This window comes from Sciurus vulgaris, assembly GCF_902686455.1.
Source record: "Sciurus vulgaris genome assembly, chromosome: 3".
NCBI lineage: Eukaryota > Metazoa > Chordata > Mammalia > Rodentia > Sciuridae > Sciurus > Sciurus vulgaris.
Genome location: NC_136463.1, coordinates 3,198,250 through 3,218,230, shown reverse-complemented (window position 1 = coordinate 3,218,230; position 19,981 = coordinate 3,198,250). Strand labels below are relative to the sequence as shown.

Genomic DNA, 19,981 nt, shown 5'->3' with positions numbered 1-19,981 from the left:
ACCCTGTACCCATGGGATGGGTTCCCTGAGGACTCTAAGCCTTCTGAGTGGCATTGCCCTCCCCTTTGCAGCCTGGAATTCTCCAGGCTCAGAACAAAAATGCACGCACGTACACAAGCGTGCCCAGAATCCAGAGCGCTGTTGGAGGGCTCTTAGATTCTCCAGAACCTGACTGTGGTCCCCGGCCCCGGCTGTGGTGTGCCTTAACTCTGCCGTTAGGTGGGTGCTTGAGCCCCTCCCCCCGCCACCAAGTAACTTGGGGTTCTCACCCTTGCTGGATGCCCCTGCCCTTTGCAGGGCATCTGGACAGGCCCCAGGTGCACAGAAGTGGCCACCTGCACCCCAGCAGGGCTAGCTGTTCTGCGCGTGGCCAGGAGGAGGAGGCCGGCCGGCCGGGCACACACACAGTTAATCCTCAGCGGCTGCTGTTTGGCTAAAATGCGCTGGGAGCGATCTAGGCTCCTCAGCAGCTCACATCTGGCTGGGTTTGCTCTTTACGTGTTTGTCCCACTTTCTTCCTCTCTTCCTTTACTTTCGAGAAACCACGTTTCCGCTTCTGCCCAAGGAGACCTTGGAGCCTGCGGAGGAGATAAAGGTACTGGGACGGGACTGCCTATGCTCGAACCTCCCTGCTTCCCCTTCTGAGCCTGCTTCCCAGGGGACTTTTTCCCCGTCTCCTTCGACAAGTCTGTGCTTCCTGAGACCTGGCTCCGAGGAGGTTTTGCCGCTGGGAGATGTTTTAAGAGGCGGTGCCGTGAGAGCCTCAGAGAGTCAGCGCGGGTGCAGCTCTTTCGGAAGGAGGTAGGTGGCCTGGGGCAGGCAGGTCAGGATGGGGAGGGAGCCAGTACCACCTCGTTCCTATCTTCCTGCTTCAGCCTGGCTGCTGGGGCAGGACTGGGCAGAGCCTCGCCAGGGGGACCGTGGGTGAAGTGGGAGGGGCAGGTGGGAGCTGCGGCAGAAGGTCAGGGAGAGCAGAAGTGCCAGGGAAAAAATCGTGTCTGGTCTCGCTACCCCTGCCCGTGCGGGTTCGGAGCGAGCCCTGGTGCGGGCTCCCTCTGACTGGGCAGGAGGCGGACTCTTGTAGACAGAAGCTGTCAGGAGCAGCGATGCCTTCCCCCATGTTTCATGGGTGTTTATCTTGCTTCACTCTCTCTTGGTGCTTTTCTGAGGGTGTGTGTGGGAGGGAAATGGTACCTGTGTCCACCTCGGCACCTGGCCCCCAGTGCTACCTGGACCGCCTGAGATCCAGGTCTCTCCCAGGCTGTCAGTGGCCCGCTTGGGCCCTGCACAGGACGGGAATGTGGACTTTGGCCCCTCATCTCACAGCCTTGGTGTTCCTGGAGGGTATCCAGCTTGGGCAGGAAAAAACAATGTCACATCCCTGGGGATCCTCCTTGGAAGTGAAGCTGCTGTACCACTGAGAGTGGCCCTGGTCTGGGGCTGCAGCTGCTGAGCCTGTGGAGTCTCTGGTTGGTGCGTGTTCACCCACTCGCCACCACCCAAGTCTCCAGGGCACCTCTGCAGGTGTGGGTGTGGTCCCTACCCTGCCAATCCCTACCCTGCCCTGGTTGCTCCCAGACCTGAGAGCCAGGAGCCTCCATGTGCTCCGGGGCCCCTTGACAGTCCTGACCCATCCTGGCTGGGAAGGGCAGAGGGAGCTGCCTCTCTGACCGGTCTCACCTCTTCCATCTCACCTAGTTTCTAGGGATGGAGGCCACGGGGCAGGCTTTGCCAAGCTTTGAAAGGAGACATGTCTTGAGAAAAGACTTCCTGGACCCCGGGAGCATGACCTCCTCAGACTGCCCGGGCTCTGCTTTTTACAGTGCAGAAGGCACACTCATGGCAGGCCACGCAGCCCACGCACACTGTCACAAGTACATGTGCTTGGCTGGCATGTGCCGCAGGGAGGGGACCTGCCTTCGCAGGCCTGCCCAGGGTCCCTGCTAACCAGAGAAGAGGGGAAACTGGAGGCGGGAGGCAGAGGGCTGAGGACAAGTGGCAGCCTCCCCACTCTCCCTCTTAGACCTGTAGAGCCAGAGAGAAGCTTAGAGATAACCCAGCAACCATGGCAAGAATAATGGCAGCCGCCAATTTGTCAATTCTTCAACCCTATCAAGGGACTCACCTGTGAAAATCTCAGAGGGATTGTGGCTTGCCTGAGGTCCCAGAGCCAGTGGACAGAGGACCTCAGACCCTGACCTGTGTCTTCATGCGCTGAGACTATGTTCGGAACACCCCAGGCAGGCCGGAGACACTGAGCATAGCACTCTACAGTGAGGCTGGGATCTGAGCTTCTCAAGTGTCCCTTTCTCTCTGCCAACAGAGAAAGCCTGGGCAGGACGCAGATAGCAAGGACCCCCCACTTCCTTCCTTCCTTGCCTTCTCCTGCCATCTGTCCAGCCTGAGGACACCACTGCCCAACAGTGAGATGCTCCCTAGCAGGAGCTGGGAGCCTGGGAAGCCCATGTGTCCCGGAAGGTGCAGGCAGCTCCCTTCCATTCTGGGATGTGACCTCCCCACTGGGCAATCAGGGCAACATTAAGTCTTTCTGAACGTGCTCCTTTCTGCTGTTCTCCCTGGTGCCTCCCCCAGCTGTAATTAGCATGACTCATAAGCCAAGTATTCTGGCATTGAACTTCACCCATCAAAACAAAGATGAAAAGAATTTCATAGAAATCTGTGCCACAGGGTGTCCTCGCTGGACACCAGCTCCCCTGCATCTTGTCCTAAGAGTCGGTGCTTCTGTGGGTCTCAGTTCCTGGGGCCAGGGTGGTGGAGACCCCAGGGCTTCGGGGAGGGCGGGGGTGACAGCACTGGCTGAAGGGCAGGAAGAAGGAGACGTTCTGTTGCAGTCCCCTGTTGCCGACTGCCCGCAGCGGACTCTTCCTGACCATCCACCCTCCCTGAGAGAAAGGGAAGTTGCCTGGGCTCCCTGCCCCTAGAGCCCCAGAGACGTCCGAGTCGGGCCCTTGGCTCCTGGGGAGCTTCATCTTGGTAGCTTAACTACTGTGTGGGCAGAGTGTTGTTCCCCTCGCCCCCGTTTTACTCTACTATTGTCAAGGCAGCTCTGTGGACAGGACCCTGCTACCTCCTGACCCCTGCACATGGTGTGGGAGGTGGCCTGCCCACCTCGGAGAGCAGTCTCTGAAGGACCCCAAGCTCTGTGTGTTTCCTCTGTACTCAGGCTGCCCAGCGAGCCAGCTCACCAGCCCTGGAACTCAGGCCCTGAGCTGCAGGCTCGCCCTGGGGGAGGGACAGGGGCTGTGAGCAGGGGTGGGGGTCCCTGTACCTTTGGGAGGAATCTTGGTCTCTGGGTCCTGGTCAAGTTGCAGGTGTGCAATTTTGGTGCTTGGGTGAGTGTTGGGGTGGGGTGGGGGCTGGGTGCATCTGCATCCCCTAAACCCATCCCTCCTTGCCCATGATCAATTTCCAAACCGGAGGTCCTCCTCACTATCCACTGGGGGCAGGGGTGTCCCTGCTTGTCTCTGAGCCTCCTGCAAATCAGCAGGCCCCTCTTTGGGTACCTGTCTGGCCCAGGATGGCTGTCTGGATGTCCACAGGCTGGCCTGGCCTCAGCGTCTGACCATCTTCCTGGCTCCTGTAGGAATTTTCCTTGAAATGAGACAGCCAGAAGGAGACAGTGGGCAGGGAGGCAGGAGCTGAGGCAAGGATGGGAAGAGAGGCAGCCAGGAGGGACGGGGTGTGGGGAAGCCAAGTCCTTGGTGCCCAGGGCTGGGTCAGATATACTCCTGGAAGCTGCTAGAGCCACACATGGTGGACGGCCCCCTCCCTAGGACTGCTCCCTACCACTCATGGGATGTCTGGTTACCAGCTGCCCTCTACCCTTGGGACCAGGGAAAGAGGACCTTGCCTGGTATTGGTGGTGGGGGTGTGAGGCAGGTACAGCCTAGAAGCTAGGCTGGGCCCCGTGACTCTGCCCTGCAAGTGTCTGGGACAACCTCAACACTGGACACCATGTGTGCTGCCTTCTGGTGAGAGATGGGGAAATGGATCTGGATGGGCTCAGTGTGGCCATGGACTCCTGAGTCTTCTGGCATTCACCACCCCCAGGACCCCCTGAAGGTCTATCTGGAAGGCAAGGGCCCGTAAGTCCTATGTGCTGCTTGACTGGCTGAAGGTTCTGGATTGAGGCAACACTGGGAATGGAGGCTGTTGAGCCAGGCTGGGGCTGCAGGAGGTGGGGAGGCTAGAGTCCGATGTCTGTCCCTTCCTTCCCCGACTCTCCTTTCTATTCTGTCCTGCACATTCCTGCCCAGTGGTACCTCCAGTGGTGCCCACCCATGACTGACCCTAGGCGGCCTTCCCAGGAAGAGCAGGCCGAGCGCGTGTGTAGCCCCTCTCCTGGCCAGCATGGCCTCTTCAGCCCACGCCCTCCTGAGCTGGTACTCAGCCTCCCTCCCTTTGCAACTGGGCACTCGGGTCAGTTTCCCCTGATCAGGGCGGTTGGGGTGGGAGAAGGCCATCTGCATCCCTGCCCGGCCCTCCTCACCGTCCACTGTCAGAGCTTCCCAGCATGCTGCTCTCTCCACCTGCTAAAGCCAGACCCTGAGAAGGCACACCCTGAGGCCCCGGCGCTGAGCGCCTCCGTGGAAGGTGTGAGGGGCTGGCTGCTCTTGGTGACTCGCCTGAACCACAGGCCCTGGACTCAAGTGCAGGGTTTTAGGATGCTAGCAGGCTGGCACTACGGTCTTGGCAGGCTGTGTTGAAGAAGACGACCCATACCATGCCTGGCATGCAGGAGGGGGGGACACTGCGTAAGCCTCTGTTTAATGTGGGGACACAGGCTCTGCTGGGGGCATTTCCCTTAGAGCCAAAGGTGGCTGCTGCTGACAGCTCTAACGGAGCTGGCTGATGCAGGGCACTCCCCAAGCCTGCGCCCCGTGTGCAGGGCAGCTGCTGCCTGAGCAAGGCTGCACTGTCTTGCTACATGGGTCCTGGACCCCAGCAGGCACCCCTGGGCACTGGTGGACAGATGAACAGAAGCAGCCGAGTCCTACCCCAGCAGCTCTGTGGATCCGCAGACTCGCCACAGCACCACCAGCCCCACCCCGCCACTATCTACTTTTCCATGCCTGGTCAAGTTCCCTGGAATAAGCAGACTGCTCCCTCAGTCTCCAGGGTGGGGCTTATTTGTCATTTTTCCTAAGTGGAAAATAATGTGTACTTACTATGAAAAAAATATGGGACTGTTATAGGGGGAACAAAAACAAAGAAGCACAAATGAGAGAACGGTAGAGCCATGTTCTCCTCACGCAGGGACAGTTGCCATCAGCAGCAGGTGGGTGGCCTTCGAGCGCTCTGGTTGTGGTGGCGTGTCCGCTTGTGCGTGTTTGTGAGTGTGCAGTGAACCTGCATTTTTCGGCACGGGTCTTTCCGTGTCAGTAAGTGTTCATCTTTTGCAGCAGTTGCTAACTGAGGGCAGCTTCCGAGTCTCCCGGTCCTGCCCGTCCCCAGCCCTCCCCACTGCTGAGCTGGCCTCCCGTCAGCCAGTGGGGTTTTTTGTTTTGTCTTTGGTCTTCCACTGGGTGGGTGCACTGTAACCTTAATTAGGTGGTCTTCCTAGACACTCAGGTGGCTGGTAACCTTGGCGAAGGAGCACTGGGGTTTGAGGGTCTTCGAGTGGCAGAGGGAAGAACAGCCAGGAAGGACAGCTCTGAGGCTCATGGGGGGCCAGCATTCTGGTGACATGTAATGGTGTCCCCTGGGTCCCTCCCTCCCTCCTCTGTGGGAGAGGTTTGAGCAGCTGTAGCCAGTCTGTAACGAGTCCTCTTCAGATGGTGGCTCTGCTACTTGGGACTGACTGAAAGGTGAGGGTGGGCTCAAGCTGCACTGGATGGGAGACACTGGATGCTGGAGGTGCTGAGAAAAGGCCTGGCCCCATCTCCCAGGAGTGCCTAGTCCAGGGGACCAGATGAGCACACCTGCGATTGCAGACCACTCTGTACCAGGTGCTGGGCAGAAAGGGCAGCGAGAGCAGGGCGGAGGCGGCCTCAGGCCAGCTCTGCAGGTGCATGGATGGAGGAGCTGGCAGGACAGGGGCAGCCAGACAGTATAGACCTTAAGTGTGACCTGTCTTAGGGACTGAGAGTGGCAGCATGTGGGCAGACGGCTGGAGACTCCGTGCAGGCCAGCTCTGTCCAGGGGGTGTCCCACCACGCGGGACTGTTCCATCAGCGGTAGTGTCTCGGTGGCAGCCGCTTGCCACGTGAGTGCTTGGAGTGTGGCCGCCGTGCTGAGAACGGAGCTGTTTCGTGGGTCTTCCCCGTGGCCGGGGGTGGGAGCGCAGGCCTGGCAGGCCCTCGAGTGGACGCAGGATCAGTGTTGTTGCGGAAGGCGTGGCCCGGGTCAAGGCAGCCGAGGAGGGCTTGGGCGAGAGGTCTGCGCTGTGCCTGGGAGTCAGAGGGGGCGGCTCCCTGGCAGAGGCTTTACAGCTCTCAGGACAGGAAGGCAGGGTAGAGCTGACACTGCCAGTGTCACTGGTGATCTTGGCAAGAGCGCCCCGGCTGGACCAGGCAGGAGGACTGACGCGCGCCGAGCTAGGTGGCATTTCTGTTGAGGCCACAGTTCCATCTCCTGCCGCGCTTCCCCCGGCGGTGCCCATGAGGTGGCCAGCCAAGGCAACCAGACAGCGTGGTTCCTGCTGCCTGTGAAGGGCTGAGTGCGGTGGGACTCCAGGCCACGGAGTCCTCAGGTACTTCCCTCCCTCGGTCTTGGGACCCTCCACCCCCATGGGTGGCACTGTGCTGGTGCTGGGGAAGTGGGCGGTGCGCCAGGCCACCTGCAGAGCCTGGGGCCCCTCCTCTCTCCCAAGGTTCTGAGGGCAGGGTAGCTGCTGCCTGAGGCCGCCCAGCTGGGAGGGGACCTGAGGTCAGCAGCTTTGCTCAAGGCAGTCTTTGTTCCCTGGGATGCAAAGCAGCTCTGCAGGCCGGGCTGGCCAGGTGCCCCAGGGCCGATGCCTGGCGGCCCACGTGGCAGCCTTGTTTGCAGAGCCTGGCAGGAACTTAGACAGAGTCCTGTCAGCTCCAGGTGAGTTTTCTTGGCCAAGATGCAGTTGCCCTGGGAGAGGAGGGATATGACTTTGGATGGGCGTTCTTGTTCCCTCCTGTCTTCACTGTTCGGTCCCAAGTGGACATCACTCCATCCAAAGGGAACCTTTGCTTAGGGACTAGCAGTAGCCCTGGGAGAACGCCCCTTCTTCACTCCTGGACTCGGACTGCAGAGGTGACCACATAAACCCGACTTAGAACATAAACCAAGACAGGGAGCAGCTTCTCTGGAGAGGGAAAGAGCACAAAGAGGAGCTGGGATCTGGGACCCCACATCGCCCCAGACCCGCAGCGTTCCTCCAGCAAGGGGCCTCACCCGCTGCTGCCTCCCCTGCTGGTCGGGGAGGGAGAAGTTTCCAGGGCAACGGGGCCTGCCAGTCATAGAAGGGAAACGAGGTGGCAAAGGGGCTTCTGTCACTTTGTCAGTCAAAAGCCACTCAGCCTTCCTCCTGCCATGGCGGATTTTGGAGCTTGGGAAATGGGCAGTTAGTGTGACAGATGACTTCGTGGGGAAGGAAAGGGCTGAGAGCAGATGTCACGTATCAGGAAATCCCAATGGTCAGCGGGGTCAGAGAAACACCCCGGTGGGGCACCTTCTCTTTCATGGCACCCCAGGGTCTGAATCTTGCTGTAGCAACTGGAGGGTGCTAAGCCTGTCATAGGGAGGTCGTCACCAGGCTTCTGTGTCGGAAGGACGTGGGGAGGTGAAGGCACTGGCGCAGGGGAGTGAGGGGTGGTGTGGGAACAGTGTTCCCGTTGATCCAAGGCTGAGCCAAATGTGTTGACCTGGAAGCCATGCAGCGCCGGTGAAAATCCTCTTATCCAGGAGATGCCTGTAACACTGTAGGGTGGTGTCCGGGCCCTAGAAAAGCCAAAGATGATGGCCTCAGGGGGACTGGAATCTGGGAGACAGCCAGAAGCCCTAGAATGCACCTGCAGGAGCCATTACCAGGGACAGGTGAAGTGCAAGGTGTGCCAGATGCACGTGAGGAAGGTGTCCAAGTCACCCCTAGATTTCTGGCCCACTCTCTGTTCGTAGCTCCTCCTCCCTCCTTGATGACTTCACATCAAACTAGAACAGAGCCGCCTGCTAGAACCTCATCAAATGACCAGAGTTCTCTTTTGTACTTTCCAATATGGCGGCCTCCAGCCACAGGTGCTATCCAGAGCGTGAATGTGGCTGGTGTGACGAGGGAAGAGAACCTTGAGTTATTTTGTATTTGTGTGCTGGGGATGGAACCCAGGGCCTCACACATGCTAAGTACGTACCCTACCACTGAGCTGCAGCCCCAGCCCTAACTTTTGTTTTATCTTAATTAATTTAAGTAGCTACCCAAGGCTCATGATCCCTGCACCAGGCCTGGCTCGTCACCCGCTCACCGTTTGGTTCATTGTTCGCCTTCATCTCGGGCTGTCACTGGGTGCTCGTCTGCTTCCCTCCCTGGACTGTAATATTCCCAAGGTCAGGGAACATATTTAATTTGCGGCTGCAATGCTTCCTCCCAGGCTCTTGCACAATGCCATGCAAGTCACGGGTGTTCAGTCCCCCAGGCCTGGGTTACGCTGCCAGCCGGGAGGGTGGCTTGGACCTGCCTTCCAAGGCTCCTTTCAATCCAAGGAGATTATAGGCTTTCTGCCTCTTGGAACAGCTGCTTACCAATGAGGATTAAAGAAAGAAACAGTGTTTACAAAATGGTCTTTTTGATGGCACTGGGCAGGGCGGAGCATCAGGGCAAAACCCAGGCAGGCAGCCTCTGAGTGCCAGGAGTCAACATCAGTGCGTGGACGTGAGGCCAAAACCAACAGGACCAGTTTTAGACAAATACAGGGAACCTGAACCTGTGGATGATGTCTCCTTAGAGGGTCCACCACAGGCCTGGAGGGATAAGCACATCAGACCTGCCGGTGCTCCATGTCTCCTTCCCTCCTCCCCCACCTCCTCTGGAAGGGGCTCCTGCTTGTGGAGGCAGGAGATGCGGTGCCTCCAGCGGGAGGTGAGATGTGGTGGGAAAAACTGGAGCAGAGGGACCAGGGAACCTGGCTCTGATCCACCGGCTCCTGGACAGACGAGCGAAGAGCTTGAGTCACACCGGGACTGTCTCCAGTTGCTCTGACCGCAGCACAGCCTGAGACAGGGCTGTGTGGGTCCAGGCCCAGGAGGGCTCCCTGCCATCAGGCCAGGCATCTGGACTCACCTTCTCTGCGCAGCCTCACGGGCAGCGAAGCAGGAGGACTTCCTTTGGCGGGAAATCGCTAACAGCAATCCTGGAGTCAAGTGTGGTTCGATATTGGGCCATACTGGTTTTGCCCAAAAGTGACTAAGTGATCATAATGTCATGACTCTGACTTTGCTGTGGAATCTGGTAAAACAGTTGAGATCTTGTCGAAGAGGGAAAGATTTCAGTCTGGGTTTGCTTTGACTCTGAAGAAGAGGTCAGCGAGGAGGGCCCCACGCTGCCTCCCGCTCTCAGGCCACCCCCAAGCCTCTCAGGGCTGTCGCCTGCCCTGCGCCACCAATGCCATCATCCCTAACCCAGCTGTGGCCTGGGTCCATCTCTTCTGACCCAGGATAGAAAACTCCTTTTTGAGGCTGGAAGGAGGCGCATCAACAGGCAAAGGGGTGCTTCCTTGGGGGGCCTGGCACTGGTACTTAGCTGGTGGCAACTTTGCCCCCCAGGGGACAGACATAGGGCAATGGCTGGAATTTCTCATTGCCACAGCCATCCAGAGGGCTAACAGCGTCCAGTGAGTAGAACCCAGGGCACCACTAAACATCCCCGGGGCACAGAGGCCCCTCGCGACAGGGAACTGTCCAGCTCCACAGTGCCCAGGCTGAGGGTGAGCCAGGGTGGCCTGGCTCCTCCTGTGGTTACTCTCCCACTTTTCCAGCACAGACATATTATTTCGGATTCAGAAAATAAAAGAGTTTAAAGAAAGGAAAACTTCCTTTTAACTGATGCAAGCTTACCACTTAAAAGGAAAAAAAAAAAGTGATTATTTAAGGCACCAGGAAAAACAGGAAACACAGAAATAGAGAAATAAACAGATTTAGAGAACTCGACTTGACCAATGTTTGTGCAGTACCAGTGAAGTCCAGGGCGCTGCAGGGGGCTTGGCTGGTCCAGGCTGCACAAGGGGCCATCCCAGGCCAGGAGGGGGCACCCGGGTTTGCTGGGCAGGATCTTACAGACCAGGTGAAGCTCTCTGCAGTCTGAGTCAACGTGGAGAACAAATCAGGAAGGAGGGGGGCCCCAGGTGGGGGTCTTCAGGAGTCTTCAGGGGGTCTTCAGGAGGAACATGAGGGGCTCAAGGTGGATGCTAGCCGGGCAGGAAGGACTTGGGGTCACCTGAGGTCGGCTCTGAATTGCAGTGTGGACGCTTGAGGCTAACTTCCCTAAGTCTGTTTGCTTACTGGCAAATGTGGTGTGATAATGAATGAATATTGTCTCCTTAAAGGACTCACCTTGGGTCCCTACAAGGTCTGGGATGGGGTAGAAATGATTAATGAGGAAGCATTCTCAGCCTAATCTGTAGGGCTGGAGGCATCGATTAAATCATGCATGGAGGACTTTTGTGCGGTGCCTGGTGCCAGCTTTGGCCCTGTTAGCCTGGCTACCAGAAAGAGGAAGACAAGGGGCGCTTCTGGTCTGCCACACTTTACCAGAGTCCTCAGGTATGCACGTGGAAGTTTAAGAAGCAGAGGACTGGACCGCAGGATGAGGTGTCTGCAGCAACAGCGGAAGAGCTGGGGGCGACCAGGGCATGTGCATGCCCTGCGAGAGCCCAGAGACACGGCACACAGCTGAGGGGTAGATGGAAATTTAAACGCACGTCTGCAAGTTCACATAGACACATAGACACTTTCTTTGGCAAGCTGGGGCTGGTCCAAGCAGCCTGCTGGTCACTATGGTCTCTGGGCCCTGATGCTCCTGGGCTGGTTAGTAGAGATCTGGGAGGTGGGAGACCAGCCAAGCTCTGCAGCGGAGGGCGGGAGGGAGGTGTCCTGAGCAGAGGGACGGGTGGCAGTAGGCTGGGGGAGCTGGTCTCCTCATCCGGCTCCTGAGGCCACATGGGAGGGCCGGGCGCTTGCTCTTCCTGAACTGGAGCTACAGCTGCAGCAGCCAGCGTTCTCACAGATGTGGCGTGGGCTCCTGCGGGGACAGCTGTTGGAGCACTGTCCTCAGAGCTCCTCACTGAGCCCTCGGCTGGAGGGAAAGCTGAGGCCAAGAAGCCGCGCCCTGGGGCAGGGGCGTGCCTTCCCAGGCGACAAAGCCCGAGCCCTGGGATGTTGGAAAGAAGGTCGCAGCTTCCCAAGAGGAGTCAAAGGCAGCTTTCATCTGGTCTGTGATTACTGACAGAGAGAAGCCTGTCTCAGATTTTAATTTTCCTAAAACACAAGAGAGGAGCTGAAGGACGGGTGGCGGGTGGTGGGGATCTTAGTCCTGCTGGTTTGTTTTCTTCCTGGGTAGCTGAGAGGGTTGAAGTAGGTGCCCTCATGGTCCTCTGAGGGGTCAGACTTCACGTTTTGAACAGAAGAGGGTGAGACTGACCACAGTCACGCGTGCCACAGTGTGGAGGTCTTCCTGCCCACCAGAACAGCCAAGCAGCACTCCTGACTCCAGCCCAACAGGGTGAGAGGCAGTGCTGCTGACAGCCAAGCAGGAGTGCTCTGTCCCCAGTGGGCTCACTGGGAACCCCCAACACTCACCTCTTCCAAGAAGGGCTGTCTCATCACTGGAAGGGGAGAGTCCTACCCCAAGCCTTTGCCAAAGGCACCGTGGTCTCCGATGAGCCACGACTCCATGACCCCTAAATTGGATGCTGGCGGACACCCATTGAGCGCCCCCTGGTGGCCAGGAGTAGCTTGCAGTCCACTTCCTACCACATGCCCACCAGCAAGGACCAGTGTGACTGTTATGGCATAGTAATCAAAACTGTTTTGGGATTTCGTCCACTGGCCTAACAGGTGGTAAACAACCATCTTCATGGACCAGTGGCTGAAGGAATCTTGTTCCCGGGGCAGGGATGGTACAGACACCACTGTGCTCAGTGGCGCTTCAAAATACCAGCCCTTGGGCTGAGGATCAGTGGCAGAGTGCCTGTGTGCATGTGAGCGTGCATATGTGTGTGAAAGCACTGGGTGTGTGCCTCTGTGTATGTGTGTGAGAGTGCATGCAAGTGTGCATTAGTATAAGCTCGAGCGTGCCCTGTGCGCACGTGTGTGTGTGTGTGTGTGTGTGTGTGTGTGTGTGTGTGTTTGCCCAGAGCAGCACGGTGTTCCCTGATGATGTGGGAGCTTCAGGCTCTGTCTCTGCCGAGCGCCTTCCTAACCTGTGCTGCCCCGTGTGTCTCTCCTTCCAGGGACCAGAAGGAAGATGGGCTCCCATGGACAGGGATTTGTGCTGGGATGCTGCCTGCTTCTGGCCTTCACCTGTGGCCCAGTCCTAAGCCACGTGCCACGTGACCAGCAGGAGCAGGAAGAGGGCCAGGAGCTGCTGCCCCCGCTGGACCATGACAAGAGGTGAGGGACTGTGACCCACAAGCCATTGTAGGAGCTCCAGCGCTGGCCAGCTCAAGCGTGGGTTCAGGGCACCTTAGGTGCTGGCTCGCTGGGAAATCTGAGGAGTGATTCTTGGGGAGGCGGATCCTGGGAGATAGACAAGCCATGTCTCCTCAGGGACTTGGGTGCTCTGTCTGAAAGTGAGGTCCCCAGTCCTGTCCTAAAGGAGCGTGAGTTTTGCAGCTACATCCTTAAATATAGAGCAAGTCAAGCCCTGAATTGGCCCTTCAGGCTGTCTGCATTCTTGCTTGGGCCCTGGGAACGTGTGCTAGAGTTCCAGGTATCACTTGGTGGCAGGAGGCCTCAGGAGAGACAAGGGACCAAGAGCAGGTCCCCATGACCCTGACGTCTTGTCCAGGTACAAGACGGCCACAGGTCGGTGGGCACCAGCAAGCCAGGCATCACTTTCCTCAGGCTGAGAGGCACTTCGCTTTCATGTCTGCGACCTTCAGCGACACACAGACTCCAGGTCCCTGGGGAGGTTCTGTCAGGACTCACCAGTGCTTAGGATGACTCATCAAATGGTCACCCATCAAACGTGAGGTCCTGGAGGCCTGGGGCATGGCACCATGCTGGTTTTGGGTTTCTTTGTTACCCTGAGTGTTGGCCTGACTTGGTGTGCTAGCTTTACTGGGCAGGATTTGGGGACAGGGAGCCCCATTCCTTTTTTCTTCCTCTTCTTGTTTTTTTTTTTTCATTCAACAATCGTTTATTGCCTGCTGTCAGTCAGGCCTTCCCTCAGGCACTGAGGAAGTATGTGAATGACGGCCTCTGGTCTCCAGGAACTCCAATCATGGGGGAGAAAGGCCCAGGTAACCATGCCGCGAGGCAAGCTGTGTAGCAGGGGTGTGCCACACACCGGGGAGAGGGCAGGAGAGGAAAGGCGGGACTCAGGATGCCGGGGGCCATCCAGGTGCAGGAGGGAAGACCCGAAGGGAAGCGTGGAGGGCACGCGCAGAGGTGACTGGCCGTGCAGGGCAGGCGGGGAGTTGGGGCCAGAGAGAGGGTGGGAGAGAGGGGAACCTGGGGTAACTGAGTCTAGGGGGAAGGGTCTCACCTGAACTTCATTCTATAGGGAGTAGAGGGTCATGGAGAGGTTTGCATTGGTCGGGGTTCTAGAAGGAACGCTGGGGGAGGCATCAGGAAGGATGGATTGCTGCGGGAGAGACAAATTCCAGAGAACTGTCCACATGGTGCTGGTGCATGAGGTGACCCCAGCCCCAGCCTGGGGGCACGCTGGGAGCGGGCTGATGTGATGGTGCAGGGAGGCACAGAGGGGGACCGAAGCCGCCATCGCAAGCCCCTGGTGATGGTGCTGGGGACAGCACTTGGGAAGGAACGGTTCTGGGCAGAGGGATAGAGGCCTCCGTCTTGGACCCTGCCGTCTGTGGGGTCTGTCCATCTCTGCATGGAGGGTTCTGGCCTCTCTGGGTTCTGGATGGGCGGCTGAACCGAGGGACTGTGGGTCCATTTCCTGTATTATCTGGGGGATAAAAGTGGGAGTAGAGGTAGACAGAAGCTGGCTGGTTGAGAGGAGCTTGGCTGTCACAGGTGGACCACAGCCTGGGCAAAGGGAACCGCAAGCCCAAGCACAGTGCAATGCCAGAGGGGCCACGAGGTGGCAGCATGGAACCACTCCGTCCACAGCTACTGAGCAGGTCCTGAGGGAAGTCATCAGGGAAACAGCACCTCCAGCCGCGGCTGCCCAGAGGCATCCTGCGCATCCAGTTGAACCCTCTTGCCTACAAAGTGTCATGGAGTAGATTATCTTCTGAAATCATAGATATGTGACAGGGACTCCCAGAGTTGGCCTACGTCACTGAAAGACCGTGTCCTGCAGGTGTGGAATTCTCCTGTGCAGCCCGTGTCCTTACGTAGCCCGCAAACAATTGCTGTTTGTGTCACTACTGCTCCATGACTACCGTTAACAAAGGGTGGAGAGCTCTCTGGAGTTCAGCAGGATCCCAGAATCTGCCCTGTGCCACTGTGAGCCAGAGACCAAACATCCAGGTGAGGGAGGGGCAAGGCAGGTCCAGGACCCCCACGGCCCCTGACAGCAGGAGAGAGGCGAGTGCCCAGCCCTGAGTTTGTGACTTTCACCCTGACACTTTGTTCCCACAGGAATGAAGAGAAACATGAAAAATATAGCCCCAGCCCGGGTGAGGAGCCCCCTGCTTCCCGGTGCTTTCGCTGCTGTGACCCTGGGATGCCTGTGTACCAGGCGATCCCCGCACCCCAGATCAACATCACCATCTTGAAAGGTCAGGTGGCTACAGAAATAGGGCGTCACCTGGGGGCTGCTGTGTGCAGACGGGGAGGGAAACTGTGGAGTCATTAGCCTGGGGCTGTGCAGGAGCAGAGGAGGGTTGTCATCTGCAGGGACAGGAAGACATCCCAGTTTTGAGTGTCTGGCACGTTTCCCAGAGGAGCCCACAGGGCCAAGGCCAGGAGAGGAGCCTCAGGACTGTAGGGCCCTTGCACCTGCGTGGGGACTGAGGCCTCCAACTTTGTTTTGAGGCTTGGTGCCCCGCCTGCCTTCTGAAATTCTGTCCAGCCTCACCCCCAACAGCGTTGCACAGCCTGCTGGGAACACGTGCCACCAGATTCTGAGTTGAGCCCTGACATCTGCAGTCCATTTGCTCAGGGCAAGCTTGGGCCTGGCCTCGGAGCCTGTTGCTTGTGGACAAACCCATATGTTCCTTTATCTCTGCCAGGGCTTTCCAGAAGGAAAAAAAAAAAAAAAGCTTCTGGATGAAGCATTTCTATTTTCATCAGATCAACCCTTGAAACGGTGCCTGTTGGCCTTGCTGATTTGAGAAAGGAAGCCCCCAGAGTGGAGGACCAGGCCTCACGGGGTGGGGCAGCAGGGAAGCCCTTTGGGTCAGAGTGTGAGGTACAGTCAGCGGAGCCAGAAGCTGAGGTGCAGGCCCACCGCGGAGGGGCTTCCTTGACACCCCGTGTCTTCCTGTCCCTTCCAGGTGAGAAGGGCGACCGAGGTGACCGTGGCCTGCAAGGGAAATACGGCAAAACAGGCTCCGTGGGCGCCAGGGGCCACGTGGGACCCAAAGGGCAGAAGGGCTCGGTAGGGGCGCCGGGGGACCGGTGCAAGAACCACTACGCGGCCTTCTCGGTGGGCCGGAAGAAGCCCCTGCACAGCGGCGACTACTACCAGACGGTGGTCTTCGACACGGAGTTCGTGAACCTCTACGGCCACTTCAACATGTTCACCGGCAGGTTCTACTGCTACGTGCCGGGCATCTACTTCTTCAGCCTCAACGTGCACACCTGGAACCAGAAGGAGACCTACCTGCACATCATGCGGAACGCGGAGGAGGTGGTGATCCTGTACGCGCAGGTGAGCGACCGCAGCATCATGCAGAGCCAGAGCCTGATGCTGCAGCTGCGGGAGCAGGACGAGGTGTGGGTGCGCCTCTTCAAGGGCGAGCGCGAGAACGCCATCTTCAGCGACGAGTTCGACACCTACGTCACCTTCAGCGGCTACCTGGTCAAGCACGCCTCCGAGCCCTAGCGCCGCCCCGGGCGGGCGCCGCCGAGACCGCGCCTCCTGCCCTGCGGCGCCGCCCCGCCGCCCTGCGGCCGGGTCTGACCCCGCGCCTCTCGCCCGGTCCCGGCTTCCTTGGCTTCTGCTTCCGCGGCTTTGGCACCCAACCAGACGCCCTTGACGGGCGGGAAGCCGGCACCACGTGGCTGCGGCGGGTGAGATCACTGGGTGGGGCGCCTGCGAGAACCTTCGGGGCCTCCAGTTCCCCGCTGCACTCAGCCTTAAGTGACCCGAGCACCCTGCTCCCGGACCCGGAAGTGACTGAGCCATTGCTTAAGGCTCAGAGGAGCAGAGCCAGCCTGGGGAGAAAGGCCAGTCTTGCCATGGTGGCCTGCCCCCAGCTGGCTCCCTGCGGAGAGCGTCCTGAGACCCCACCCAGGGGTAGAGCTAAAGGGGGAGCACGGGTGGTGAGGAGGGACGTGGGCCTGAGGGCCTGAGACCACACCTGGCTTCATCCCACTAGGTCACCTACGAACCTTCTTGGGGGACAGCGGGACTGACCTCCATGTCTTGCTAACACTGCTGTAGCCTTGCCCCAGGGCTCAGCGGGACCTTTGGGCCACCGCAATGAGGATCCGGGTCGCACATGCCAGGCCCTCTTCCGTTGGCTCTAGGCTGGTAGAAACCCATGACTTGCTTCAGGCCACAGGCTTCTGGCAGTGGCTGGGGACCTCAGGGACCCCTGGACCTGCAGATGTTGCTGTAAGGAGTGGGCTCCACTCCTCTTCCCCAGGCCACTCTGAGCCCTGCTGCTCTGATACCACTTCCTGCCCCTCCTCCCAGCTGGACCAGCCATGGAGAGCACCAGGGCCTTTGGTTTTGTTTCTGTCAGACCATCCTGCACCACGTCAGAGTCCTGCTTCCTCCCGGGTCCAGGATCCTTGTCTCAGCATCCAGTATGTTGGTTGGTAGCAAGGCTGATGGTACCGCCTAGACCTGTCCACACCCAGGCCTCCTTGACCTGTAGCCTGAGGCAACGTGGGAGGGGCTTTTTCTGAGCCCCAGAGCAGGGGAGAGCTGGAAGGGGCTGGAAGGTTCCCCCCTGCCTGCTTCTGGGGCTCGTGTTAGGTCAGTCCTGAGACCAGGGTAGAAGAGGACCCCTGAACCAACCCTTGGGCTCAGACTCATGTTCTGGAAGGTGGAATGTCCTCTGAGGCAGGAATCTCTGCAGCTCTTCTGGGACCATCCAGAGCGGGGCAGGTGCCTTCCATGGGTGCTCTGAATGTCCCTGACATTGGCCCTGTTTTCTGGCTGCAGGGTTGCACTCTCTGACCTTGGGGAACCGGTCAGCTCTTCCTCCTCACATGCTGTGTTGCTCCTCAGCCCCTGTCACTCTCTCTACCCGCCTTAGCCCTGACTTGCTGGCCGGGGCCTTCCTCCCCACCACCTGGTGCTTCTTGGTTTTGAACCATCCTTCTTCCCGCCCCCCCCCCCCCCTCCCGGAGCCTGGTGACTGGCTTCCGAGGTCTGCGAGTGCCCACTTTTGAAGGACGTGTGCTCGTCCGATTCCACAAGGTGCATTTCCGTGGGCGGGGTGGATGGACGGCTCTTGTCGCCTGCTCTTCAGCTCTCAGACCAGCAGACATTAAACTTGGAACTGTGTTTTTCAGCATCCTGCCTCTGGCATTTGCTCACTGAACCAAATCCTCCTCTTCTTCTCCCCACCCCAGCGTCCACCTCCTGGGGTCCTTGGCTTTGCACTTGGGGACCTGCCAAACCCCAGATTGCCTTGTTCTTTGCAGGGAGATGTGGCCTCTACAGGTGGGCCACCAGAACAATTCAGAGTGTGGGCAGCTCTGGGGACTTGGGTGAGGTGGCCAGAGGCATGGGCTGCTCTTCCCAACTGAGGGAGTATCCTAGAAAAAGCAGAAGCAAGGGAGGTGTCCCCTGACTGTGCCCGTAACCTGGACAACTGTACATCTGTCCTGGGTGGCTGAAAACAGAAGGAATGTTTTCTCTCAGTTCTGGAGGCCAGAAGTCCAAGATCAAGGGCAGTCAGATCTGCCTCCTTCAAGGGCTCTCAGGGAGGTCCCTTCCCACCTCTTCCAGCTTCTGGTGGCCCCAGGCGTTCCTTGGCTTGGGACAGCATCACTCCAGTCTCTGCCTGCTCTGTATTCACAAGGCCCCTTTCCTGTGTGTCTAGGTCTCCCTTTCTCCCCTCTACAAGGACACGTTGGTGTTTGATTTAGGGCCCACCCTAAGTCTGGAATGGTCTTCTCTTGACATCTTTAACTTATTATATCTATAAAGCATCCGTTTCCAAATAGGGGCACTTTCAAGGTACTGGAGGTTGGGATTTGTATGTATCTCTTTAGGACTACAGTACAGCAGCCTGTGGGCTTGACATGCCCCTCAACAGCCCCCCGACAGCCCCCTTACGCCCAAGTGCTGGGGGACAGATGCTTCTCCTCCTCCTTTTCATTGCTGGCCAAATGGGTTAGCAGCCAGGCCCTTCTCCAACTGCCAGTGGCCAGCGCAGAGGCTCGAGCCAGCAGGCTGGCAAAGGCTGGCCTCCTGCCTGTGCTCGGTCCTGGGTGAGGCCCCGTGGTCATGCTCAGCCTGGACCATGGCCAGAAGGAGCAGGCAGGCCCTGCCATCCTGCTCTCTGTGGGACAAAGGGCAGGCCCCACCTCTACAGAGCTGCGGCCACTTAGCCGAGCTGCCCTTTCTGTGAAGCTGGGAGACGGGGCTGCGTGCCTGGAAGGAATGAGTCGGCTCTGTCCAGGTGCCACTGACCACCCTCATCCTCTCCAGGGACGGTCACGGGGCCCAAGCACACGTGTCCCACTGCTGGTTCGGTTTCCAGGGAAAGGAGGCGGCAGCTGTTCTGAGTCCTCCTTAGGCCTCTTGACGCCACTCCCCCAACTCTGCAAGTTCCCCCCTTCCCAGTCCTTAACTTATCCGATCCTTCCATTTGCCCTTCTGCTCTCCAAACATTTACTTTGTTCCTGCTTCGGGGCAGCGCGTGTGCCAGGCACTGGGGACATAAGGACAAATAAGGTGTGGTCCTTGCCTTGAGGATCGCGACTGCGGTGGGACCCAGGTGCAGCCCTCTCAGAATCGCACGCTCGGTTCCAGGTTACGCGCTCCTTCTGATATCCTCCCCTGCAGTTTACTGCGCCAGGGTCCTGTCCCCGTTTCCTGTTCCCAGTCAGTGAGAGACTGGCTGACCATCTCTGCAAAAGACCTGATGACCGTCACAATACATAGTGTCTTAGCAAAGGGACTTAGACTGAGGGGTTGGGCAGAAGAAAGAGCTGCTGCAGTAGGATTTCCCTGAGTCTTCGTAGCCAGGGCTGGGCAGAGAGGGCACCGCTGACCCTCGCCCTTGAGGATGATTTTCCGTGGGTTCACCATGACGATACATTGAATGATAGAAGCTGGCTTTATAACGGATAAAGTGAGCCATTCTTTCCCAGATCATGGGGTGGGGGCAGGCGGAAAATGCAGGATGTTACAGAAATTATAAACAAAGCCAGAAGTCTACGTGCAAAAGAACGTAGCTGGGCCTCTACCTCACACCTTGTACAAAAAGTAATTCAAAATGAACCAAAGGAGCAAACGTAAGCGCTCAAACATAAGAGCCAAAGTTCTTAGAAGTAAATCTAGGTACCAGTCAATCTTCATGACCTCGGATTAGGCAATGGTGTCTCAGGTGACTCCAAAAGCACAAAGAGAAAAAGAAGAAGAAAAGCTAAAGTGTATGTCATCCAAATTGTGAATGTGGCTGTTTCACAGGGTGCCTTTAAGTGAGGACGACCCACAGAAGGTGGCAGGTGTTTCCAGATCACA

At 58.2% G+C, this 19,981-nt stretch overlaps 1 protein-coding gene across 2 annotated transcripts; it reads left to right on the top strand.

Moving 5' to 3' along the window:
• C1QTNF1 (C1q and TNF related 1) lies at positions 1–17,801 on the top strand. Of its 2 annotated transcripts, none has more exons than XM_079131116.1 (4): positions 1–801; positions 12,429–12,588; positions 14,749–14,888; positions 15,606–17,801. In XM_079131116.1, the coding sequence occupies exons 2-4, from the start codon at positions 12,443–12,445 to the stop codon at positions 16,154–16,156; spliced, it is 837 nt and encodes a 278-aa protein (XP_078987242.1). In that variant the 5' UTR covers positions 1–801; positions 12,429–12,442; the 3' UTR covers positions 16,157–17,801. The 2 variants fall into 2 exon arrangements, with proteins under 2 accessions (XP_078987242.1, XP_078987243.1); XM_079131117.1 differs by lacking the exon at positions 1–801 and adding an exon at positions 5,590–5,828.
• Positions 17,802–19,981: the final 2,180 nt, after the last annotated feature.